The sequence below is a fragment of the Falco peregrinus genome, chromosome 11 (assembly GCF_023634155.1).
Source record: "Falco peregrinus isolate bFalPer1 chromosome 11, bFalPer1.pri, whole genome shotgun sequence".
Lineage (NCBI taxonomy): Eukaryota > Metazoa > Chordata > Aves > Falconiformes > Falconidae > Falco > Falco peregrinus.
In genome coordinates this window covers 33,497,743-33,522,916 of record NC_073731.1, presented here as the reverse complement: position 1 = coordinate 33,522,916, position 25,174 = coordinate 33,497,743, and the positions used below count along the sequence as shown (strand labels likewise).

Genomic DNA, 25,174 nt, shown 5'->3' with positions numbered 1-25,174 from the left:
TTATTTTTGTCCAGAAAATGGTTCCACACTCACTGGCTTTGGACCTCATGCTACTTAAGATACGCTCACACTGAAGAATAAGAAGTGTGATAAAGAAAGATTTACAGAAGTGTAAAAATCGGCATGAGTAGGAAAATAAGGAGAACCTAGAAAAACTAGAATAGCAGCCAAAATACAACAGGAGTTCTTATTTACTAAACAGAATCCCTCACTGGGTTAGACCATGTGAGACAAGAGAAGCAGAAAAAGCACAAGAGATGACAGTGGGCAGTAAATTATAAAGGAGATGGCATTGCAACAGGCCTGCAGAAAAAGCCCGTGTAATTTTGAGCTATGTCCACAAAGGCTGAATCACACTGCAGAGCAGGGAGTGGTCTCTGGAACCACAGTTAAGGTACGTGAAATACTGCATCGCTCCTTCGGGTCCACTGCAATGAGTATATTGAAACATCAAAGCTTCATCTAAGAGACTTCTAACTACAGCAGCAGTATCACTTAAGCTGTCTGCTTCTCTGGAGACAGACACAGGTTCCTGTTGCCACATCCCACACAGAGGACTAAGACATTCTCACTTATTGTTTCCCAAAATAGTATCCACCAGCTTTGATGTAGATAAAAAAAACCAAACCAAACCAAAAGCACAACTTCCTCATCAGTTGGGATGCTGAAAGCTTGGACCAGGTAAGAACACAAGGTATTCAGAAACAGCCTTGCTCAGATGCTCATCTGGCATACTATAAAATGCAGTATGTTTCTCACCTCTGCCTCTTTTTTGGCAATAACTACTTCTGAAGTTGACTGGAGACAGGCATTCAATCTAGAATCATTTCATGTTGCAAACAATTACACAAAAGCATCAGCACAGATTTCATCAAAGAATGGATCTGCTCTGGGAACCCCATAAGATACCGGTGCTCAGCAATTTATTCTCGACAGGATAAAGGTCAGGGGATCTCCACCTCAGAGAAGGGTGCACGATATGCATACTACGTGGCTGTTAGCAATCAATCCCAAGTAAATGAACATGCCAGAGGAAGCAGAATGAGCACTCATAGCGTACTAGCACAATAAGGACAATGCAACATTTTTTGATAAGCCATCAGACAACTGAGCTAACCCAGCCTAACTAATGAATGAAACACTGGAGAGCAAGGGAAGGAGGCAGCGTGGCAGGTACTTCAAATAAAATTAAGCCTTCAGGAAAGTCACTATTAATATTCTGAAAGGAGCACACACCCCCATCAATCAAACTGGTAGGGGACACTTGTCCCAAGTTCCACTAATGAGCAGAAAGAAGGAATAACAGACACCAACTCAATTATCGTATGCTCAGAAGGGAAACATAACTGCCAGAGAAGAAATCCCAGAAGTGCTCCTGTGACAGACAGTGGACAGACACACCAGATTTCTCATGTTGCAGGCTTGTAGCCAAGCCCACAATGTTAAGAATAATAAGCAATCCAATGGCTGGTTAGAACATTTTGTTTTCTATTTAGGACTAAAAGGAAATCATCATTCAGACAGGGCAAATATCACCAGTTACAAGAGACTGTTTCCTTACAAGAAACTGTGGCCTCTCCCAAGCGCTCCGGGAGTGGAGCTACTCAGGTTTGTCACGGCATCACAGTACCTTCTGAGGGAACAATCTGGAATCATTTAACACTCCCAGAAGTGCAACTCTGTAGCTTACCCAAACAGAGCAGATTTTGCTGAGGTTGGAAGTTTAGCATGAAAATGCCTGATTTACCCAGAAAACCACTCAAGAACATCTCAGGCAGATAAATAAATATACGTTATTCCAGCTGGAATAGGTGTTTCTTAAAGGAGCACCCAGTTCAGAGGCTCTTCATCATCTAATCAGCTTCAGGAAAGGAGACTCTTAGGGGCTGTAGAAAAGATAGGCAATGCTCCTTGCAGAGAGAAAACAGACCCTGGAGTCCATAGCTGACATCACAGCCCACTTCATGGGGCTGCGAGGTGCTGCCAACCCAGCTGAATGCAGCTGTGCCAGAGGAGAGCACGTTCCTCCACACTGTATGACACGCGCTACTCACCGCAAGGCTTTCCCGACCTCAGGCAAAGGAAAGCATGCAACCAGCTGCACAAATGGAGTCTTACTCTACTCTCCATGAGGTGTCATGTAATAGATACCATCTGCCCAAACAGGACAAGAGGGTTGCAGAGGTCAGAACATTCACCTCATGGCACTTCAAAGGATCCCTGTAGTTGGCACTCATGGGATACTTCCAGTTGTACTTGCAATAATGGCTCTCCCTGCAAGAAATACATTAGGTTGTAACTTTCCAAAGCACACATTTGGAAGTTTTAGAGATAGAGAATAAAGAGCACCTTCTGAAACACAGCGTCCTGAAGGTACACATATACAATTTCACAAAGTGAGCTCAAACCACACGCATTTCCCTAAGTCAATGCTTTTCTAACTATCATAAGCAGAGGACAGTATGTTCAAGCACACTGTGTGGGTGGCAGCAAGACTTGGAATGCTTTTGAGCTCGTGCATCGTACCGAGATACGAAGTACTCTGGACGAAACGTAGTGTATTTGAATCCTTGCAGTGCCATTCACAGCATAATTTGTACAGGCAGAATCCACCTTTGCAACCTGAGCTCAACAATACTGACGCATTAGGCAAAACACAACTCGTATCTTTCACCTCCAACTAGAAATGTGATGACTTATCACTGAAACAACATCCACGTAACACTGAACACAACAGCTGTGTCAAGGAAAAAGAGTAAGAGTGAACACAATCACACAATCTTATCTTGTTTCCTAATTAAGAGCTTGCATTTATAAGCTCTTGGATACTAAAGGGGAAAAAAAAGGAAGAGCAGTCCTATTAAGAAAGGCTGAAAAATACCACTGCTTAGAAAGAACAAGACCCCAAGCATGTTTGCACAAAGTCCTTTCACACATTTTTTCCAAACATACTGCCTGATCAGCATACTAAACAATGACAATACAGTTAAGACATTACCTTGACATGGACAGACATTTTACTTCAGCAAAGCTCTAGTTCATTTCTTGCAGTCCCCACACAGTGAAAACCTGCTACAACACTTAAGGGTACTTATTTGCATGGTATCACAATAAAGATAATAAACCCACCTCAGAACACTGCTATGAAGACTTCTACTAAGATAACTATGAGTTGAAGTTAAGGCTGATTGACTGACTAATTTTGCAAAAGCATGCTTCACACCCTGCAGCATCAACCAGGCTTGCTTTCCTTCTGAGGCATCATGATGGGAAGCCAATAATCCCTATCCCAGCAGGTAGCCCACCTGAAGATGCAAAGAGCATTTTTCTTGGTTTCCAGGTGTTTACTTCCTTCTGCCTCTCTGCATAATAGCCTGCTGCCCAGAAAATTCAGCTCTGCCTCCCCTGAGAGCCACTTGAGCCAAAGGCAGCTGGGCCTAGGCTGTGATTACTCAGTTCATTGGAAGGGCATCAAGAGTTCATAGATTTCTCAACTTGGCCCTGAAAAGAGAAAGACCCCAGCAGGAGGGATGATACCTCCATTCTGACAGCAAGGCAACTTCTAAAAGTAAATGTGGACTTAGGTCAGTCACGCATTCCTGATTCAGCAGGTAAGACTTCCATTATGGGCAACAGTTCATCTTAGAAAGCCAAGATCCTCCTACAGGGCACCAGAAGTCTTACTGTCATTCTACTGAACTGCTCATTACATTGGTGCTTACACTTCACAGTGCCTATTTTTACTGGGCCAGACTGCTTCTCTGAAATCCTGAAGGCCTGGGCACAACCTCTCAACTGTCCTGCATCAAGAGCCAAACAGAGCAACCCCACAAGGCTGATGTAGCCCAGTCCTGCTCCTGCAGCAGTCGGAGCTATATTTTCAGAAAATGAAACACCTGAGAAGGAGCACAGGGCCAGCAAAGAATTACGATAAAGAGCCTAGAAAAAGAAAGCACATTCTATAGCATTAAAATCAGTACAACGTTATCCTTCCCCTAGATATGCATAGGTCTGGAAGAATTGAGACTACACACACATAAGAGAGAGTTCCAAGGGAGAAGGATTATTGCCCTTGAATGAATATTGTTTCGCCACCACTACCACCCCCAAAGCACAGTAAGACCAGAGACCACCTGTGTCGGGCACTGGGACAGTACAGCGGTTTCTACCTTGAAGAACATAATGTCAAGACTAAAACATTATACAAGCAGATCAGTAGAGGAAGAATATGCACAAGTAATAAGTAAGCACAGTGCACAGATACACCATTAACCCAGCTCTGATTTGCGGCTTGATCTCCCTTTAGTTTCAGTGAACACAAATTACCTGCGTGACAGGTGCCTGGCCACCTCTGACCCACTCACTCAGGAAAGCTTGGTCTAGCTGAAGACTAGAGAACACAGAAGCATTGGTCCCACACTGGTCACTGTGGCCCAACAGGACTTCTCCAGACACCTGCTGACTCTATAAGCACAGCAGCACACTGTGTTAGCGCCATGGCCTTCAAAGGAAGAATCAGCTTCCATCAGCTTCTTCACATCCTAACAAATGTTGCATGTGAAGATCTTCCAGAGATTAAATTTCAGATTAATTTTACAGAAATTTCCTCGAAGCTAGTGTGTTGGTTGGCCCCCGTGGCTATCAACACACAAAGAAACTCATGCATTACAACAGGCATCTATCTACACAATGCTAATGGAAACCGTCCTTGTGAAAAAGCACAGGATTCATTGGGCCAAAGAGCAGTTATTCAGACAACTTTCAAACTGATGACATACCATTTCTGCTCACCCACTGGCATCCCACCACCAATTTAACCCCTTTCTAAAGTCGGTCTCACTATTCCCAGTCATTCTGTCTTTGCTTTGCCCAAAGCAGTTCTTCCTCCCTCTAGCTCTTGCAGCATTTCCATTTGTGAAGACTATGTACATACACACACTTGACCATCACTAAGTTCTGTGCTCTAATGTGCGACTTCTTTCTGCAGGAAGTCAACCTGGTAATTCTGTCCAGCTCTTCAAATTCCAAGTTGGGAGTAACCTACCCACAAATAACAATACCTTAAGCCACTTCAAAGCTATAGAACAATCACTGCTTCCTGCTCCACACAACAGCCTCAGCATGTGTCATCAAAAGGTGTGCTGGCTTACACAGACACATGGGGCAAACTCCTTCCCATTTGCTGCCTGCTCAGTCCAGGACCTCCTGGGGCACTGCAGTCACACAGGCTTTCTCTTCTAGATTGGAGTATTTCAGCACATTTCTACTCCGACCCATCCTGCTACTCAATCACTGAATTTCTCCCTACAAACTCATCACCCTTTCACAAAGACTGGTGTCCTCCTGCCCTACATGAACAATTTATTCTTCCCCTCTTGAATTTTACACCTCTAGTTTTCGTGCAGCGCTTGAACAGACAACATTCCACCAGCCCAAAGACACATGGGTGCAGACTGACTTCCTGAATCTGCCCCTTAACTCTCATGAGAAGACCTCCTGAATCAATGCCTGATGAGCAGGCCAAAAGACACCTAGCTCATTAACACATCCTCCTGGCTCCAAGGCAGGTCTTCACATTCTCCCCATTAAGCACACCAAGCCTGGACGCACCCCTAACCATAGTCTGCAGCAACGTTTACAGCATTGCCCTGTCTTCCAGCTCTGCCGGAGAGAGGCACAACTGTGAGCTCGGCTGGCGGCACAGTGAAACCTGCTTGCTGCGCACCTGGAGCGCACAGGTGACACAGGCGGCGACACGGACGCCGGGCGGCCATCGCTGGCTCCCGAGGACCGGCTGTAAGGCCGTCACGCACCTCGGGGGTGAAGAGACACCAGCATGGTCGCGACAACGCACCCCGCGCCCAGCCCCTCCGCGGCCATCGCGGTAGACACTAGCCAGAGGCCGCAACATGGAGTCAAGGCAGCCGTGGCCCGGAGCCGGCACACCCAGCCCTGCCGGCCCCCGGTGCTGCCGCTGCCCCGCCACGCCGGGCGGCATCCAGCCCCCGACCGAGCGAGGCCCAGCGGCCGCCGAGGGACCGCGGCCCCAGGCTCGGCTCGGCCCGGCCCGGCGGGGCAGGGATGCTGCGGGGCCGCCGATCCCGGAGGATCGACCCCCTCCCCGCCACCCGCGACATCCCCGGCCCCACTCGGGCCCGACCCCCGCCGGGCCCCCTCAGCGGCGCGGGGCGGCCCCCGGGCGGCGCGGCTCACCTGGGCACGCAGCTCGGAGCCGAACGATCGATCTCCCACGTCGCAAAGAGGTTCATAGGCACCGGGACCGGCCCGGGACCGGCCACCGCCATCGCCGCCGCCACCGCCCCGCCGGCCACCGCCGGGGGCCCTGCGGCGGGGCTGGGGCCCATGCCCAAAGCGCCGGCCGCCGCCGCCGCCATGCCGCCGCCGCCGCCACCGACACTGGCGATGGGGGGCGGCCCGAGCCCCTCACCTCAGCGCCAGCCTCCGCCTCGGCGCGCGCGCTCGCTCGCTCGCTCGCGCGGCGGGGCGGGACAGCCCGCGGCAGCCAACCGGAGCGTGGAAAGGCGCGACGACGGGAGGCCCGTGGCCAGTCAGAGCGCGGCTAGGGCGCGGCCTGCGGCGGAAGACGAGCCAATGGGAGCGGGGAAACGGCGAGGCTGGAGGCTTCGGTAAGCAGCCAATGGGAACCGAGAGGGAGGTAGCCGGGCTGGCCGGTAGCCAATCGCAGAGGGAAAAGGGCGCGGCTGCCTGCCTACGACCAGCCAATGGAAACGGCGGCGCGGCCCCGACGGGGCGGGGCGGAGGGCGCGGTGCAGAGCTCTTTAAAGCGCAGAAGTCGCGGCCCGCGCGACCTCGCCGAGGGGCGCGGCTCGGCGCGCGCCCGCCTGCCCGCACGCCCGCCAAGGCCGCCGCTTGCTGGCGGGGTTGCCATGGCAACGCTCCCCCCACCACCCCCCGCCCGCCGGCACCAGGGTCCTCCCGGGAGGGTCAGGGGTCTGCCAGGGCCCGGTGCCGAGCCCCTGCGGGGGGTGAGGGTCTGCCAGGGCCTGGTACTTGGCCTGATGGCAGGGCCAGGCAGCAGTAGGGCAGGGCGGTGGGCATGAGGAGCAATGGCCCTCTGGGGTGTGAGGGCAGGGGGCACGAGGCCGGCGTCCCTCCACAGCGGCACGGGCATTGCCCCAGCCAGTGGGCACCAGTGCTGCCTTGGTATGAGGGGGATTCTTATTCCCTGGTTGGGTGATGAGTGCCGGAGCAGGCAAGGCAAGGGCCCACAGGCCTGGCAGGCTGAAACTGTAAGCAAGGTGAGGCCTGTGAACGGAAGCTGGGAATTAAAACCAACTTTTTCCCCAACTGCCCTGGGGAGAAGGGTCCAGCAGAGCATCCCTAGGGCCAGCCGGGGGCAAGGCTGTGGGGCTGCGCTAGCCAAAGGCGGGCAGGGCTGTAGCAGAGGATCTGGCTGAAGCAGCACCATCTCTGACAAAATGGAAAAGCAATGGGACCAAATTGTCAGGGTGGGGTGATGCTGGCTGAAGGACCCCCAAAGGAGGCAGGGATGAACCAGAAGCTGCACTGCTCCTCACTCAGAACTGCCTGAAGAAGTGGCCGAGTCAATAATGGCCAAACCACAAGATAAAAGAGAAGCCCCCAGCTTCTGCAGGGACTGTGCCAGCACCTGTGCAGGTCCACATACCCGGTAGTAACAGTCTTCCATGGAAGCAGTGCTATTCCAGGCAGGCTGTAAAGGGCAGCTCGTGCCAGCAGAGTGGTTAGGATCTGAGAAGCAGGAGCGGCACAGATTTGCAAAGTAGTATAAACCACCCCTAGTTTCCACTGTGGCTCTCAAGCACAGCACTGGTGTTTTCAGAATGTTATCACTAAGCACTTCAGGGTCACTTTCCTGAATGTTGATGTCTAATTTATAGCCTGTCTCTTGGACCTCTCCTTTTTACTTGCATTTGCCAGTTCTAAGTTTCATCTGCTGTTGAGCTTCAGGTCTGTCAGCAACATGCAGCTGTGCACATCAGCTTTCAGTCTGGCTAGATGAAATAACCTGAACCATCATCAGACTTCCCCACCTTGCCCTCTAACCCTGCCCTCTTCCCAGCCCATCTCTGCAACGGATGCACTGGGTGGGTGTCAGCACAGACCTACTGGGCAGGTGTCTTGCTCCCAAACCAGCTTGTTTGCTGCTTTGATGTGTGTTTTCCCTCCATTAAGCAAGTCATTAATGCATGAGAGGACCTTTCCTTTCATCCTTGGCAGCCTTGGTTCTCTAAGAGCATTTGCCAAAGGATCTTAGTAAAGGCTTTTGTGGAAGTTCAGCTGGATTAAGGATGAGCTGCGTTTTCACAGCCTTCTGCAGGCGGGTGTGAAAACCTTGTTTTGCAGCAAGAGAGAGTCATGTGATGGTCATGCTGGCCTGGCCTTATCTTCAGCATTTCCACCCACCCATCATGGTTTCATCTTGGCTGGGTATCATTATCGCCTTCCTCCAAAAGCAGCTCACTGCTCCGGAGGATCCCGCTAGATCCCGGGGCTTGATTTATCCCTAGAAGATCTGTTTGCAGTTTACTTTCATCCATTTGCCTTCCAGTCTTGGTCATATTCCCAACTGTTTGTGCGGTACTTTAGCAGTGCTGAGTGCTCCAAGCTCTCAGGGATGCCCCCTCGCTTCCCGGGGGCCAGGGCCACCGCTGTTCAGCCCGAGGCAGCCTGGTGACGTGATGGCCCCCGTGCAGAGCCTCAGACAGCCCCTGAGGGCTGGCAATCCTCCAGCCTCCTGGGGGGGCTGCTGCTCCCCTGCCTTCCTGAGGGAAGCCCCAAACTTCCAGCCACTTCTAACTCCCTCCTGTGGCTGTGCCACATTCTGTGATTTGTGAGGCTTTTTTCCGAGCTGCTGAGGCTCTTGGCATGGTCCCCAGGTCATAAATGGCCTTTCTCCATTGCAGCCACCACTTGCAGTTTTTTGCTGACAAGTTTCCTCCTTTTCCTACGTTTTTCCTGGAGGCATGTCCAATGTGACTGAGGTGGATTTCTCTGGCTCTCTCCCTGCAGCCTGTTCCCTTTGAATGCCTCTATCCTGAGTGCAGCTTCTTTGTTTGTTTTGGCTTTCTGGCTCTTCTACAGATTAATTTATGCATTTGTTCTCAGGCTGCCTCAATGTGCCTCGTTTATTAGGTGGCTTGGCTACACGGTCTGCTCTTCATTTTGTTCCTACCTTCACATTATGTTGGCTTTGCGCCTACCTCATGAGCTACCCAGAACTGCACTTTGCCACACACAGTGGCTTCTCCCTTGTCTTTGGGGGTGAGTTTTTCCTGTGTTTTACATTGTAAGTCCCAAAGCCTGGTTATCTTTCAGCTTAAACAGAATCTGGTAGAGTTGTCATCTATCCAGATGCCTCCCCACCTCCTCTTTTGCTGAGACCTTTCTGTGTGCCAGCCACCAGTTGGGATTTACTTCATCGTGGATACAATCTTCAAGCACATCAGGGAAAGCACCCAAGGAACCCTTGCTCTTCAGCATCCAGGCAACCAGCTTAAATGTGCCTCCAGAAAATCCCTTTTTTTTTCCCTAGGTGTCACTGCTATCCAAATGGACCCCCAGCGCTCCGACCTTGTAGCAGAGACCTTGTAGCAGCCAGCACCTTTGTCCCTGGCAGACAAGGCACCACAGTGTGCCCCCGTGTGTTGGTCAAGCCCATGCAGGGCACACGATCCCTTTGGGGCAGCACTTTGCCCAACCAGGCGGCTCCTGGAAGAGCCATGCATCACCTGAGCGCAGCCGGACGAGGCTGAGGCGCAGCAAGGCACAGCAGCTGCTCGAAAGCATCTCTCCCAGCACAGTTGTCCCTCTCCAGCGGCCCTGGCTTTAGCGGTGAGAGCACCTTTGGCGGTGCAAAGGCGTGTTTTCTCCCTTGTGCCCTGCAGCCCCCAGCAGCCCCAGCCTGGAGCAGTGGGAAAGGTGCGCTGGCCCCAGGTCCAGCACAGGGACATCTGGCTGTGCCCCCGGGCAATGCGGGGCAGAGGGAGCCCACGCCGTGGTGTTGGGGAGCCCTGGCTATGGCTGGAGGGTATGTTGGGGGTGTTCGGGGGGGTACTCTGGCCCTCGGGCCTGGGTGGGTCGGGCAGCTGCTGCCGGTCACCCCCTTCCCACCCTCAGCGACAAGAAGCCGGGGTGGCTTTGTCCTGAGCAGGCTGCGTAGGTCTGCACTGCCCCCCAGTGGCTGTGGTACGAACAGCAGCTCCGCGAGCTGTCCCCGCACCCCGGCCCCGGGGACAGCGCCACACGGCCGGTGCCTGGGCTGCTGGCCCCTGGCCGCCACCCGGGGACCCGACCTCCCGAGGGGCTGGGGTGGCTCCCTGCCCTGAAGCACTGCCAGGCTTTCTGTGCTCCAGACTCAACGCCACAAGCCTCAATTTTTTTCAAAGGTTTGAGCCCAGGCCTCGGGGACCGCAGGCGTTGCTGCCACTGCCCTGCCTTGGGGGACGGCCAGGTGGCCCAGCGCAGGCAGCTCTGCGCCAGGTGTCCCTCATTTACTCCTTCCCCGAGCTGCTGCCAGCAGAAGTAGCAGCACCTGCTCTCTGTTTCATCAGGTACATGACCCTGCATGTGGCTTGCTTTGAAATTAAAGGTTTTCAATAGACGCCATCTTCTCAGAGGCCCAGACTGCACCCCAAAGGCCATTGTCACCACTGCTTCGCTCCATTTCCTCTGTTCTGTATTTCAACAAATGGCTGCCTGGATTGACTCTGTTCCTTTCTTTTCCTACTTGGCAGACCCAATTTCTTCCTGCTCCACCCTGCTGTCACCATCCAGCACCTTGCTCACGTTGGGCCTTGTTGTCATGCTAAAGTACCCTTCGGCGCCCTGTGGTTCTTCACTCATGTGCTGGTCTCCATTTGTTTTTTTTAAATTGCCTTCCTGAAGGATGTGCACCAGGTCCAGCCACCTCCCGCTTGCTCTGCGGCCAGGCTCTGGGCGCTGTGAGGCTGTCGGAGCCATTGAAGCTCTCAGCATGGGCTGCAGGCTGCTGCCAGCCTCTCCCCATCGCAGCCACTGCTTGCCATCCCTTGCTGGCAAACTTCCCCTGCTTCCTACAGGTCCCCTTCGAGGATGTTCAGCATGACTGATGGATTTCTCTGGCTCTGTCCCAACAGCCTTTCAGTGCGTTGTGGTCACTGCCCTAGAAGGACTCTTCAGTGGTAATAGTGGGGTGCAGGTGTCCTTGGCAGCAAAGGGCTAAGCTGAAGATGTTTCTTTCTCCCAGGTCTGCAGCCAGCAAGCAGCCAGGGAGCAGCCATCTGCCTGGGAACCCTGGCGTACCCCTCTTCGGTGTCCTCCCATTTTTCCTCTGATCACAGCTGCATCCACATGCAAACTCCGGTGCCCTATTTCCAGCATTGTATTTTAGAAAAGCACATTAAGTATCTTCTGTTGCTTTGGTCGCTTGTTTTTATGTGCCTCATTAAAGCAGCTCTTTACTGCTTCCCACTCAAATGTTGTCGCCTCCTGTCCCAGCCTCTAGGGGTTTTATGATTCCAGCACAGGGATGAATCATCTCGGCTTTAGCCCCACTGCCTGGTAGCTGCCTCCGGCACCTCTCTCCTACCTCCGTCACGTGGGTGCCTCTATGGCCACACCCCCGGGTGCCTCCACGGACAGGGACTCCTCCCTCCTCCATACAGCCTGTAAGAGACTGCCCTGACACTGAGTGACAGCTGGCACTTCTGTGTCCAGCAGGAAAGATCCAGTGTTGGCTTCTGTGCCAGCTTTGCCTCTCGTGCCTCATGGCACCCGAGTTGCAAGGTCTCCTTTCCTTTTAGAGGCAGGTTGCTTTTGGCTGCTTTGTTCCCCCACTCTCAGCCCTCCTGGAGGCTGCTGTTTTCTCCTGTGCTAGGAGAATGATCCCACAGCCAAACTCTTTACCTTGTTGCATCCCTCTAACCCAGAGCTCTGCGTCCTTCACACGGGTCCTCCCCCTGCCCGCCTAAACCAGCCCACGCTTCCTGCAGAACACCTGAGCGTGGACACCTAGATGCTGGTTCAGCATCTCCACATGCTGCGGGCACTACAGAGGGGATTCACATGCTCTTGGTGCCACCCAAGGTGTCCCAGGGCGTCAGGTACAATGGGAGACTTGTACAATGGGAGAGTCGCCCTGCCAGCAGCTGGAGGTTGAAGTGGGCTGCATTCCTGGCACTCAGCCGCTGGCACTTGTCTGTCAGTGGGGTCTACACCTGCTTTTGCTCTTAGCCCACCTCCAGAGATCCGAGTGCCTCCCCATCTTCCCAAAGACGTATATTTACAATGGCCTCTTCAAAGCAGAGTGGAAATGTACTGGAAAACCTTCCCTGTGTAGCTAAGACCTAAATCAGTTGGGGACAAGCCCAGCGCTATAGGCAGCTGCTGGCAGGGCGGCAGTAAGGCCCCTACTGTACTGGCATGGCTGGGTGCCAGGTGAGGCGGGGGGGCCTCCCCTGCCGCTCCCCCAGTGAGGAAGGGTCTTGGTCCCTCCAGGTGGGCGGCCAGCGGGACGGACCCTTGCCAGCCCAGGCTTCCCCGGTTCTCCTAGGACTTCCCGCGGGCTGCGGCAGGGACCACCCACGGCCCGTGCGGGGGTCGGGGGGCCGCGGCAGGAGGAGCCCGCGGGGCAGGTCGGGTGGAAGAGGGGTGCGGGGCGGGGCAGGATGTGGCCCCAGGGCGGCCGCTGGTAGGGGCAGGAGGATGCTCGGGCGGGGGCCCGAGGGGCGGCGGCCGCGGAGCTGCCGGCGGGGCGGCGGGAGGCTGGGACCGGGGCAGGCGGGGGCGGCGGGCGGTGCCGGGCGCTCCGGTTAGGCGGGGGCCGCCGCAGTCCCCGCCCGCCGCCCGCCGGGAGGGGCCGAGCGCTACCGCTGCAGAGCCGCCGCCGGGGCGAGCCGGGCGATGCCGCGCCGGGCCCGGGGCCGCCGCCGGGGCCCCCCCGCCGCCGCCGCCCCCCAGCCCCGGCGCCCCGGGGAGCCACCCGAGGTAAGCGCGGCCCGGGCGAGGGGCGGTGGGCTGTGCCGGGCCGGCGGCGCGGGTCGGGCCGTGCCCCCCCCCGGCCCCCTCCCGCTGCCCCGGGCAGAGCCGGCGCGACTGCGGGGCCTCGGCGGGCCGGGGGTGTCCCTGTGCCCAGGCACCCCGAGGGGCGGGTGGGGGTCTGGCCTGCGGGTGTGCGTGGGGACCCCCAGGCCCTGCTCCTCAGGTGGGGCAACCAGCTGAGTGAGGGCCTGGGCTGTCTCCAGCTTCTCCAAAGGCTTTCCGAGGCAGTGGGGCAAAAGGCGAGGGAGACCCCAGCAGTGTAGCACACTCCAGATGTGCCATGTCTACCAGTGCCACCAGTGCCCCTGTGCCTGCCAGCCTCTACTCGCTGTCCCTTAGAGGCACCTGTGCCCAGCGCGGCCTCCCTCAGCTTGCCGGGATGCTTCTGGGCCTGGGGGTGCATGGCTGCACAGGACCCCTGCACCCTCGGCTGAGAAGCAGGAGTGCAGGTGGCTTGCGCCCAGGGCCCTGTGCCGGCAGTGCCCGCAGCAGGAGCGTAGCTGTGCAGCGGTGACTATTAGTGGCCTGGCCTCCATCCTGCTCCCCAGCACTTGCCCCGTGGTCCAGTGCCACCTGCATGCTGCCTGCCAGGCGAGCAGGACACTGTCCCAAGGCCCCTGCGTGGCCCAGGGGTGGCTGAGTGGGCTCTGTGCATGCAGCCATCGCGCAGCGCCGTGTCGCGCAGTCAGCAGGCCAGCTTCATCCTCCATTTCAGTCGGGGGGCTGGCTCCCCTCCAGAGCAGCTGCCAAGCCCTGCCCGGTGAGGCCCCAGCTCCATCCTTCCTCCATCTCTGGCAGCCGCAGCTGTGCTTGGCCAGGGGAGGGGGAGCAGGGAGCGTGATGGTCCCAGTGCCGTCCAAGGCAGGCAGGGTGCTTTTGGGGACTGTGCTTTGCTCTGCCCCAGCCCGGGAAGGCTGAGCATCCAACTGAAATTGAGGGCCTGTTGCAGAGCTTGTTGTGCCCTGGAGCTGTGGGCTGGTGCTGCTTTGCCTCGCTTTGCTTTCAGTTTATCATGCTGGGGCATGGTGGGCACAGGCAAATGGCTGTAAGCAGAGTGCTCAGGGAGCGTGAGGCTCGAGGAAACTGAAGATGTTGGACCGATTTCTTCCCTCCTACCCCACAGGACAGCCAGGCTAAAAATAATCCTTTGCCTCATGCTGTGCATGAAAATAAAGGAGACTAAGAAGGGAGAGTCATGCATCATAGCAGCTAAGGACCTGCTGGGGTTAAAAGCATAGATATGGTCTTGTGTGCTGCAGCTGGGCGGGGGGGGGGGGGGGGGGGCGGGGGGGGGAGTATAACCTGTGCCACCGGCTAGGAAATCCCATGGAAAATAAGGCATGTGCCCTTCAGAGCGTCAGAGACTAACCGGCGTGGTGATCTACCAGAAGAGGCAGTAGCATCCCAGTGCTGGAGGGCTGGCTGGCTGCCTCACCATACATCCCCAGTTGCAGCCTAAGGGCTGGGTTTCAGCCAACCAGTGCCTCCAGGATGGCCTGGTCAGGAGTCTCTGGAGGGAGCACTTCGGCCAGGAGTCTGCAGGTTTGGAACAAACCAGGCACGTAGGGTGGGAGAGGAGTCTGTGTGAACCCCACACTTTCAGCCATCCACAGTTGTTGGGGAGAGGGGGGGGGCAGAAAGGAGCCCAGGGGTGGGGATGGGGAATTCCAGCAACTCCCTGACAGCCCTGTCTGTTCCTCCATGCAGGATGGTTCCCCCACCACCTGTCAGCAAGCCTCACGTGTGCCTCTTCACTGTGCTCATCATGACCAGCCTTGTCCTCATGGATGCCTACCTGGTGGAGCAGAGCCAGGGCTCCAGGAAGCTGGGCATCTGTGTCATGGTGGCAGTGGGTGATGTGTGCTTCCTGCTGGTGCTCCGCTATGTGGCTATCTGGGTCGGGGCGGAGGTAAAGACAGCTAAGCGGGGCTATGCCATGATCCTCTGGTTCCTGTATGTCTTCGTTCTGGAGATCAAAGTCTACTTTGTGTACCAGAACTATAAAGCTGACCGGAAAAGCCTGGATCTCATAGCTCGCAAAGCGCTGACCTTGCTGCTCTCCATCTGCATCCCAGCCCTCTACGTGTTGTTGGTGGCCACAGAGCACATGGAGTACGTCAGGACATTCAAGAAGAAAGAAGATCTCCGCAACCGTCTCTTCTGGGTCATTGTGGACATGCTGGATGTGCTGGACATCCAGGCCAACCTATGGGAGCCCCAGAAGAAGGGGCTGCCGCTCTGGGCTGAGGGCATCATGTTCTTCTACTGCTACATCTTGCTCCTGGTCCTCCCTTGTGTGTCCCTCTGTGAGATCAGCATGCAAGGGATCGGCATCATGCCGCACAGGATGATGCTGTACCCCATGCTGAGCATGCTCACTGTCAACATCACTACCATCTTCATACGAGGCAGCAACATGGTCTTCTTCAGGGATGCCCGGGTCTCCAGCATCTTCATGGGCAAGAACATGCTGGCCATCGGGCTGAAGGTCTGTACATTTGTGCAGTACCAGCGGCACCGGCACCACACGCCCCCGGGGCCAGACCTGGCCTTGCCACATGGCACCCAGGCCCAGCCCTCACCAGGGGTGCACAAGTCCCAGGACCAGCCTGCCTGCCCTGAGGAGCTGGCCCAGGACAACAGGTGACAAGCCAGCAAGAGCCACAGCCTGGGCACTGCCCTGCCTGGCTGGCTGTACCCGCAGACGCGAGGCAGGCTGCTGAGCTCCCTGCCTGGACAGAGGGCAATGACCCTGCTCCCTCCTCCCTGGGCAACGCTGCCCCGGCCCCTGAGGGTCGCATGGTGAGGGCCCCTGCAGGGCTGCTTGGGCCCTCAGCACCCCACCAAGCAGGACAGGCAGTGGAGCGGAGGTGGTGGCTGGGTTTGCCCGCTGTGCCGGGCCGCAGCCAGGCAGCCCTGCCCATGCCAGGCTCCCCCCTCGGCAGTGCTGCCTGCTGGGACTGCCCCCTGGCCAGCCAGGCCTTGGGCTGGGGCACTGCACAGGGACACCGTGGGTCACCTGCGCTGCTGTCGTGGTCACTCCGGCTCGGGGCTCAACAGCTCCCTGCCGCCTGAGCCAGGGTCCCTGCGCTTGGGGAGCGAGGCCTCCATTCCCCTGCCTACCACCCCCCTCGGCCAGCTGCAGGCCCAGGGCGGGCACCCGAGGGGTGACTGTCCTTTTTCATATCTCCCTCTTTGCAATAAAAGACCTGAGCCCTGCAGCTTCCTCATGTCTGTGTTCCTGCTGGCAGGCAGGTCCCCCGGCTCCTGTGGGTGCCTGTTCCTCGTGTGCCTGGCTGTCCAGCTGCAGAGCACATCTTGGGGGGGCTCACTCAGTGGCCACCCAGGCCTGGGGAGAACATCCCAGGCACCCGGCTCTGACGCTGTTCCTCCTGGCCAGCAGTTTGGGAGGAGGCAGGTCCTTGCAAGAGCCTGGTGGGCTCTGAGGGTGTCAGACAGGGGGGTATGTGTGAAACCTTTGTCAGTCACCACTGCGTGTGCAGCCCGCTACGGTTACATCAACTAGTGCTGGCCGTGCCTGGTGGCTTATCCCCCAGGGACACCCATAGCAAGTCCTCACACTGCACCTGGAAGGCCACCAGGGCAGGTCTGGCAGAGACACGCTGCCGGAACAGCACTAGGAAGAGAAGGAAAATAACCCAACTGACCCCTTGAGACTGGGAGGCTGAGCGGGAAGAGCAGCTCCCCAGCAGAAGGAAGCTCACTGAGATGTTGGAAGCATCCCCTCCTGTTGGAGCCAGTGTTGCCACGCTGCAGCCTGCCCTGTAACCCAGTGCCACCACAGCACCGGCTAAGCTGGGCAATGCCCCAGGGCTTCCCCTGCCACGGGGTTACTGGGCCCGGGAGCAGGCAGGCAGGCAGGCTTGCTCCGCGGCAGCAGGTGACATCCTAGCAAGGACACCCTCTGTGCAGCCTGGCACACAGGCCTCTGCGGGAAGGAGCCACCGGGCTCCAGCAGGGCAGGAGGGAAAAGCAGGACCGCCCTGCAGGTATGGTGGGTTTGCTCCCTGCTGGGCAGGACCCAGAAGCAGCTGGGGAGGGGGACATGGCTCAGGAGTGCTGCTCCCACATGGCCCCTCAGGAAGGTCCTGGCAGGGGTGACACAGGGGTGAGCTACCCCCAGCCTGTCCAGGCCCCAGCCTTCTTCCCTTGTGTTAAAGTGCAGGTGGAGGTTTGTTCAGCTTTGAATTAAAAACAGAGTACAAAGCAACAGGACAATGGGACAGAGAAGCGAGGACAGCCTTGGGCTTCTCTGCTGCCACACCGCTCCCACAGCAGCTCTCCTCTGAAGGCACAAGGATGCAGCAGGCTCTTCATCACAAGGCAAGAAGAGGAAGCAGCAGCAGCCAGGCACAGTGCAAAGCAGTAAGATGCAGGCGCGTTAAAGGCAGCTGAGGATCTTCCATGTGGTCACCAGCCAAGCTGGCACATCCCATTTCTAATGCCTTCCCCCAGTTACACTAAAACCTGTCACCAGAGCAGAACTCACGTCACTCACAGGAACTGCAGGGGAGGCAGGTTCTTCAGCAACACCCCCAGCCAGGTGTGATGGAGTTGCTCATCATTCCATTTCTGTCTCATTGCACAGCCTTTCCCCAGGCCTCACACACCAGCTGCCCACCCGCACACAGCCCGGCTGTGCCCAGGGAGCACTCTGCCCTGCAGAGCTGAGCACCCCCCAGCACATGCTCTGACCCATCAGGGACTATCTGGGTCACATCCGCATCACCTTGTTAGCACAGCCACAGGAGACAGGGGCAATCAGCAGTGAGGGCATACAAGAGCTGGTGGCCAAACGTAACACCAGAGAGACGCTGGCATTAACTCCTGTAAGTTCAAACACTTTTGACTTTAACAGCACCGACACTGGGAATAAAGGAAAGCTGAGGTATTTTATTTCATATAGAATCAGTTTCCTAGAAGCACTAATGCCCTGCAGAGACCATCTTGAGAAGCCGAGAGAGGCAGCCCTGCTGGAGACCCCGGGCAGCAGCACCTGAGCACTGTCAGCAGCGGTCAGCAGCATGCCCTGGCTGCAAGGAAGGCCAGCCAGGCCAGGGGACCCCACCCAGCAGAGCGGTGGGACCCTCTCTCCTTTACCCGGCATCTGTGAGACTACAGCCAGGTACTGCCCCCAGGCTGGGCCCCCAGAAGGCAGATGTTGGTCCTCTGGGCTGACTCCAGCCGAGGAGGTGAAAGCTGTCAGAGGCTGGAGCACTGCAAGGAAAGGCTGAGGGAACTGACCATGTTTGTTCACTCAGGAGGAGAAGGCTTTGGGGAGACCTAATAGCACCCCTTTGCCACCCACCCCAGAGATCTATGAGAAGGCTACTGAGGAGATGGAGCCAGGCACTTCACCGAGAACAGGACAATGACTACAGACTAAAACCAGGCAGCTTTCCTGGAGGAGGCAAGGGGGGAAAAAGTTTCACCTTAAGAACTTGAAGCAGTGGAGCAGAGGCCAAGAGAGGTGATGACATCTGTCCTTGGACATTCCCACACTGAACTGAAGAGACCCTGGGCAACCTAGTCTGAAGTCAGTGCTAGCCCTGCTCTGAGCAGGCACTGTGGGTCCTTTCCCACCTCAGCTGGTGTCTGGTAAGACCTGGAGTAGAGCCAGCAATGCAGGGTAGGGCTTGTGCTCTCCTAGCTAGAGGAAGAGCAGGTGCAAGGACAGAGACAGCTGTCAACACCATGTACATCTGCATGATAAGACTTGTCACTGCCCAGGCAAAGTGTAAACCACATGTGAAGAGGACATTTCAGCTACAAAAAGCGCCATTTCCCTCAGTTCAGGCTCCACTCTGCTGCCTTACAGCACCAGTGTACAGTGAACAGCAGATACTGGGAAGAGGGGTGGCCATCTGCCAGGCCTGGCCAGGGCAGAGTGAGTCCCAGTACCAGACAACAGCATGTCTGTCCTGCAGTCACAGGTTCTTCTGCGAGGGCAGACGGTGCTTGTCTTTGATGGCATTCCTCTTCCTCTTCTTGTTCAGGAAGCTCTCCAGCTTCCCACTCCTCTTCAGCTCTGCATACTTCTCTGCTAGCTCCATTTTCCGCTTCTCAGCTGCAGAGGACGGGGAGCAAGGATTTTAAACTGAAGCCCAAATAATTTCTACAGACCAGCCCCTCCCTCAGCTCTCCCTCCCTCCCTGGCTCCAGGCCTGCCTTGTCTCTTGAGTACCGGCGCTAGAACAACCCCTCTACAGCTCCATTGAATATTACAGACAAGTCAATTCCAGTGCTGGGAGCCCTGTCAGCAGTACTCCCTCTAGGTCTTCATGCTGCATGGCCACACTGAGTACTTACATTTCTTTAGGAAGAAGGGTTTCTTTCCCTGCTTGGCCAATTCCCTCTGTTGTCTCTTCAAAGACAGCTCCCTCTCCCTCAATTTCTGCTGTTTTTTCTGTGCCTGTTCTTGTTGTGTCTGTACAGAAAGGATGGCCTCTGTCAGCAAGTGTCTAGGCAGACGTCAGGTCACATATCCTCTCTTCTAGTGCATTGCCTCACAGGAAAGGAGATGCTGCATTGAACTCACCATGCGGTTCAGGAGCTGCTGGAGTTTCTCCTTCTGCTCTATGTCCCGGCATTTTTTCAGCTCCTTCTGAACCATCTGAAGAAGAGAGCAGAAAGCTGCATGACTGCCACCTCCACTGTGAAAGGCCTTTGCAGAAGCTGGCCCTGCCAAGCCAGGTTCTTCTGGCCAAGGACAGGCACACAGCATCACCTCCTTCTCCTGCTTCTTGATGCTGTCCAGGAAGCTATAAGTCTTCATAAATATCTCAGGCTTATACTCTCCAGACAGGTCATCAAATCGAGGGTCTCTGTGGACCTGAAAACAGGGAAGGCAAAGTAAGGGCTGTGGCCAGGACTACTCTGTTAAAAACCTGATTATTTTCCTTCCATGGATCAGACCTTGCTTTTTTTTTTTTTTTTTCAGTATTATGTACCCACCACTGAAAACATCTGCAGCTGGCAAAGTGAGTCCAATAATCAAGATGGCAGCCCCTCACAAAGTCATCATGCCTGCCTGCAGTCCACCAAGCCACAGGCATTTCCATATGCAAGCCCACCACCCAGGACCAGCCAGTTCCAAGAACAGCAGCATGAGTGCTGCCTCCAAACACCTGCAACTCCCAGGCCCTATTACCATGTCTGTGCCCTATTAGCATTGCTAAGGGTAGTCAGCTCCTGAACTGGGGAGGAGGAGCACCCACCTTCTTCGTAACAGAGATGACTTGTCGCAGAAAAGGTACAGGCTTCTTGGCAGACATCTCCACTGGCCTGAAAAAGAGCAAAATGTACTGAAGAGGAGCAAAGGACAGAAAGAGTCCCAGACTAACATGTCAGGAGGTTAGCTAGACCCTCAGAAGAACATTACCGCATAGTGCCAAAACAGCGGACTCTCCCACTCAGTCCTCACCACATTACCTACATAGAGCAAAGAGGTGACTTGGTCAGGAGCCAGACGAGGCTGCTACAACCAAATGATCTATAAATGTGTGGTTAAAACAGTCCTACACTTGATACAGCCACTCTGTATCAAGCGAAAACCCACCACCTGCATCAGTAAATGCTCCATACTCAGTTACGCTCCCTCTCCATTTCATTCATCACGCAACAACCCTCTTCTATTCCTGGCCCATCAACTCATCCACTCTTGCCTAATACTTACACTGAAAGGTGAGACCTAAGTTGGCATTTCTGCACTGACCTGGTAGTTACAGAGACAGGCCAATTCTACTGTAGCCAGGCTCACTGAGAAAGCACACCGTGACACACGTACGGAAAAGGTCAGCCCAGGAATAAGGGCCATACAGCTTATGGTACCTATTCCAAAAGAGACTTCACAGTGGATCAGGACCACAGTGACAACCAATTAAGCAAACAAGTTCTCCTTCCAACACAGGCCTTTAGGGCTTGATGCCTCAGGTGCACAATGGGGACAGCAGGAGGTGGGAGAACGGGGCGTTACTTGTATGCTGTGACCTGCGATTTGTCAGTACATTGACTGAGTTATTAGAAACATGAAAAGACCTGTGAACTACCCGCTGCAAGGACCCACACTGTGGGCATTATACCCATGTTCAGCAACATGGTAACAGCCACCCAGGAACATTAACAACCCCACAGGCATAAATGAGTTTTCTATGTCCCACTTCAGGCAGTGTTCAGTGTATTCTCACGTCTGCTGATACAGCTACACTCCTGTACGATGTTCTCAAGTCAGCTTTATACAGCGTCGCTGAAGCCAGCTCAGTTCCATGGGATTTCCCTGAAGTCTTTTTTTAATTTATTTTTTTAAGAAGCTCACTTCCATAACAAAACTATAAGAGAAACAGCATGTGGGATTTATAGTGATGCATCGCTTAAAGAATTAAGGGAATTAAATAAAAACAGAATTATGCAAACTGTGTGGCAGAAATAGAGACACTGTGTGAAGATGTTGTGCTTCACAAAATGCCCCAGACCCTTGGGTAAAAGGTAAAGCAGAAACATTATTCTAATCAGCCACTTACAGCAGAAGCAGCACGTATTCAGCAGAGATTCAGAAATAGGTTAAGGAACGCCAGTGTAACAAAGGAACCTGTAAATCACTTAAATATGGCTCTGAGGACTGAAAACCAGCTAACTACTGCAAATAAAGGGCAATGGCATAATAGTTGTTACCAGGGGAGCCTGTGGAGGACTGTAAAAAGATCTGATAGTATTTTGTTGTGTTGAATACAGGAAAAAGCTTGCGACAATAAGTAATGTAGAGGGGGGAAAAAGGAAGATCACCCACAGACAAGCCACAGATGAGACAACAGCAGAAGGATGAATGAAATTCCAAAACAATTGCATCACTGCTACTCCAGCCAGTGGGAGCCAGGGAGAAGATGCTGATAAGCTGGAAGGGGTTTAGAAAACCCCAGGGTAACTATTTCAGGGCCCAGGGGTCACAAGAAAAGCACTATCATACAGCTTAAAAGTATACCACGCTGTTGGTTTCAAAGTGCTTTAAAACAGAGGGTGTAAAGGAATTGAGTGCCGATTTAACTACTGAGTAACAGGCGGTGCTGGGGATTTGAAGAGGATAGGACATTAAGAGTTCTGAAACAGCAACAGATCATTCCCGAATGAAACGCCACAGTGAAAGGCATTATTGTGTGGCACATTAAAGGAGATCTACACCAGCTCCAAGGCAATGGCAACACTGTAAGGAGCCCACAGCATAGCTTCTGGAGTGCAGAGAGCACACATGCACATTTTTCTGATCGCAAAAGAACTTCTTTACCCCTTTTTGCCTTGTTTCTGTTTCACCATAGCTTTGGTAGCTTTTGCAGTTTTCTTCCCACTGGTCGCCTGCTTGCACACTCTTGTTCTCTTGTCACTCTGCATCTGCAGTAGTTCCTCAAAAGACATGTGACATTGATCTGGAAGAGAGTGCAAGACACTTCTGAACCAAACAGCTTCTCCAGGCACTTCCCACCCCCACATTCCACCAAGAGGGATGCCTCAGAGCCTCAGAGAGCGACACAAGCACAGTGGTGCCATCCCTACACAACTGTATGGCAGAGAGAAGCTGCTGCATCTCTCAGCCTTTGATTTCTCTCTCATTAATCACTGCAACCTTGAGCACTAGAACACTCTCCCTCTCTCCCCAGCGCTTCTTGCTTCTCCCTCCACTCAGCAGCACACACAAGACCAGTTTAAAGTTTTCACCTGGTACAAAGGGTACCAGTTACCAGCACATGAGCTCTGCACTGGGTCATATTTTGGCCACATTGCAAATTCTGAGGGGTGTCCTCTCAGTCCCGACTCTTTAACAGACATCTCCTGTCCCATCACCTTTAAATGGGCATCATCACATCTCCCACACCACAAGACTGGCCAGGAAAAACACATGGCCTGTGTGGCCTGTTCAGTCAGTCTGTCAAGACTCAGAGACAGTCTCTCTGCACTGCACATCCACCATAGCTCGGCTGAGCCTGCAGTAAAGCCATTCCCACAGCAGGGTCTCCTCAGCAGCCCAGGGACCTGTAACTACTGAAATCCAGACATTCAACCTTCCCCACCTCATTGCCAATAGGAATAGCTAACTGCTTGATTCACTGGGAGAAGAACAAAACCCCACAACACCAAAAAGCAGTTTCATATTCTAGCCCTACCATGAGCTCCCCACAGTGTTATTTACACCTTGTGTTTGATAAAATATTCCCTCTCTCCTCTGACTGCTGACCAACCAACACAAGAAACAGCAAAATCAATTCTACCCAAAGTGCTGATGAATACACAAGGTATTCTGGAATTTTCTGTCGCTATGTTTCTTTACTATCACTCAGTGACAGTAATCTTTAACACTTCTTATAACCACAATGTAAAAATATTATCAGCAATTCTTTCTAGCAGCAATTTACACCTCTGGGTGTTGAGGACTAGCAACCAGAAACCATTCTTAGGGCAGCACTTGGATACGCTCATTCTGTTCTCAGGATGAGGATAGGGCAAGAAGGAACAGGAAGGTTTGCATGTTCCCTTCTGAAAGGGAACACCTGCTCAACACCTCTGAGCAACGACAGGCACACAGTCTTTCTACGCAGAACACCCGAACTGAAAAGCGATTGCATCCTGCCTGTGGTGGGTTGGCCTCAGCTGGATGCCAGGTGCCCACCAAGCTGCCCTGTCACTCCCCTCCTCAGCCAGACAGGGGAGACAAAGAATTAACAAATAAATGAAAAAAGAATTAAAGGCTCACAGGTTGAGATACAGACAGGTAGAGATCACTCACTAATTACCAGCACAGGCTAAACAGACTCGACTGGAGCAAAATTAATTTTATTACCGAACAAATCAGAGTAGGGTAATGAGAAAAACCCAAAATCTTAAAACACTTTCTCCCCACCTCTCAGGCTCAACTTCACTCCAGAGTTCTCTACTTCCTCCCCCCTCCCAAGTGGTGCAGGGGAACAGGGAACTGGGGTTGCAGTCAGTTCATCACACACTGACTCTGCCGCTCGCTCTCTTCCTCTGCTCCAGCACAAGGTCCCACTCACGGGAGACAGTCCTTCACAAGCTTCTCCAGCATGAGTCCTTCCCACGAGCTGCAGGCCTTCATGAACGGCTCCAGCATGGGTCCCCCCCACGGGGTGCTGTCCTTCAGGCACAGCCGGCTCCAGCCTGGGTCCCCACAGGGTCACAAGCCCTGCCAGCAACCCTGCCCCAGCCTGGGCTCCTCTCCCCACGGGTCCTGCCAGGAGCTGCTCCAGCACAGGCTCTCCATAGGGGCACATCCACCTGCTCCAGTGTGGGGCCCTCCATGGGCTGCGGGCACAGCCTGTCTCACCATGCTCTTCAAGCACGGGCTGCCAGGGAATCTCTGCTCCGGCACCTGGCACACCTCCCCCCCTCCTCTAGTGACCTGGGTGTCTGCAGGGCTGTTTCTCTTACATATTCTCACTCCTCTCTTCCAGCTGCTGTTCTGCAGCAGTTTTTTTCCTCCCTTCTTAAATACGTTATCACAGAGGTGCTAACACCGTGGCTGATGGTGGCCCCTGGCCAAGGCTGAGCTAATGGGACATGGGGGCAGCTTCCGGCACCTTCTCACAGAAGCCACACCTGTAGCCCCTTGACTACCAAAACCTTGCCATGCAAACCCAATACACTGCCCCATGACACAAGGTTTCTTCATGCCCTGCCTAAATCTGCTGCCAAATTCAGGAAGCAACACGATGTCAGTCACATTGGCTCAGAACACGGATTCATCACCCCTCATCCTAGCAATAACCAAGACTTTCTGCTTCAGAATCTACTCACATCATCCAGAAAAAGTAACGAGCATATCCAAGCGCTCCCTCAAGAAACATTTTCTTTTTGCTTGTTCTGAACACCCAGGAACTTTGCTCTGTCAACACTTGTTAGTCCTCTGAGGAGGGTTAAAGGAACACTGTACATCCAGCTCGCTGCAGGAGGGACAAAGGAAATGCAAATACAGCACTATTTCATTACACTGCTTCCCTGAAACACCCTTTCCCTTATCTTGCTGCAGTTTGATATCTTCTTTTGCTTGGGCTCCCACAAACACCCTTGCCCCTGCCTTCTTAGGGAGAGAGGACAGCACTGTCACACTTTC

General features: G+C 54.3%; 3 protein-coding genes across 6 annotated transcripts in view; 1 reads left to right on the top strand and 2 right to left on the bottom strand.

The window, feature by feature from the left end:
- LOC101919962 (phosphofurin acidic cluster sorting protein 1-like) overlaps positions 1-6,493 on the bottom strand; it is a 69,641-nt gene extending 63,148 nt beyond the window's left edge. For 2 of the 3 annotated variants that reach the window (XM_055816706.1, XM_055816707.1), the window contains exon 1: positions 6,214-6,493. In XM_055816706.1, the coding sequence (XP_055672681.1) occupies positions 6,214-6,395 (182 nt within the window). In that variant the 5' untranslated portion in view covers positions 6,396-6,493. Of the gene's footprint in view, positions 1-2,198; positions 2,219-6,213 lie in introns of those variants that run through there. The other variant, XM_055816708.1, reaches the window with a different exon arrangement.
- A 5,250-nt stretch (positions 6,494-11,743) lies between these two features.
- LOC101920133 (transmembrane protein 121-like) lies at positions 11,744-16,260 on the top strand. Of its 2 annotated transcripts, none has more exons than XM_055816660.1 (2): positions 11,744-12,104; positions 14,749-16,260. In XM_055816660.1, the coding sequence occupies exons 1-2, from the start codon at positions 12,067-12,069 to the stop codon at positions 15,686-15,688; spliced, it is 978 nt and encodes a 325-aa protein (XP_055672635.1). In that variant the 5' UTR covers positions 11,744-12,066; the 3' UTR covers positions 15,689-16,260. The 2 variants fall into 2 exon arrangements, with proteins under 2 accessions (XP_055672635.1, XP_055672636.1); XM_055816661.1 differs by lacking the exon at positions 11,744-12,104 and adding an exon at positions 12,829-12,987.
- A 1,675-nt stretch (positions 16,261-17,935) lies between these two features.
- On the bottom strand, positions 17,936-20,448 carry RRP36 (ribosomal RNA processing 36). Its single transcript, XM_055816484.1, has 5 exons — positions 20,444-20,448; positions 20,280-20,346; positions 19,601-19,894; positions 19,372-19,489; positions 17,936-19,129 (listed from the first exon to the last, which is right to left on the bottom strand). Exons 1-5 carry the CDS (start codon positions 20,446-20,448, stop codon positions 18,990-18,992), a joined length of 624 nt encoding a protein of 207 aa, XP_055672459.1. The 3' UTR covers positions 17,936-18,989.
- Positions 20,449-25,174: the final 4,726 nt, after the last annotated feature.

What these genes read in the sequence shown, in the direction of transcription:
- RRP36 (XM_055816484.1), bottom strand. An exon ending in TCATCTCTGTTACGAAGAAG is followed by an intron (nt 19,895 to 20,279) that starts GTGGGTGCTCCT and finishes CCCTGTTTTCAG; the next exon opens with GTCCACAGAGACCCTCGATT. An exon ending in AGCAGCTCCTGAACCGCATG is followed by an intron (nt 19,490 to 19,600) that starts GTGAGTTCAATG and finishes CTTTCTGTACAG; the next exon opens with ACACAACAAGAACAGGCACA.
- LOC101920133 (XM_055816660.1), top strand. Translation starts at nt 12,067, where the DNA reads ATGCTCTTGGTGCCACCCAAGGTGTCCCAGGGCGTCAG. An exon ending in AAGGTGTCCCAGGGCGTCAG is followed by an intron (nt 12,105 to 14,748) that starts GTACAATGGGAG and finishes TCCTCCATGCAG; the next exon opens with GATGGTTCCCCCACCACCTG.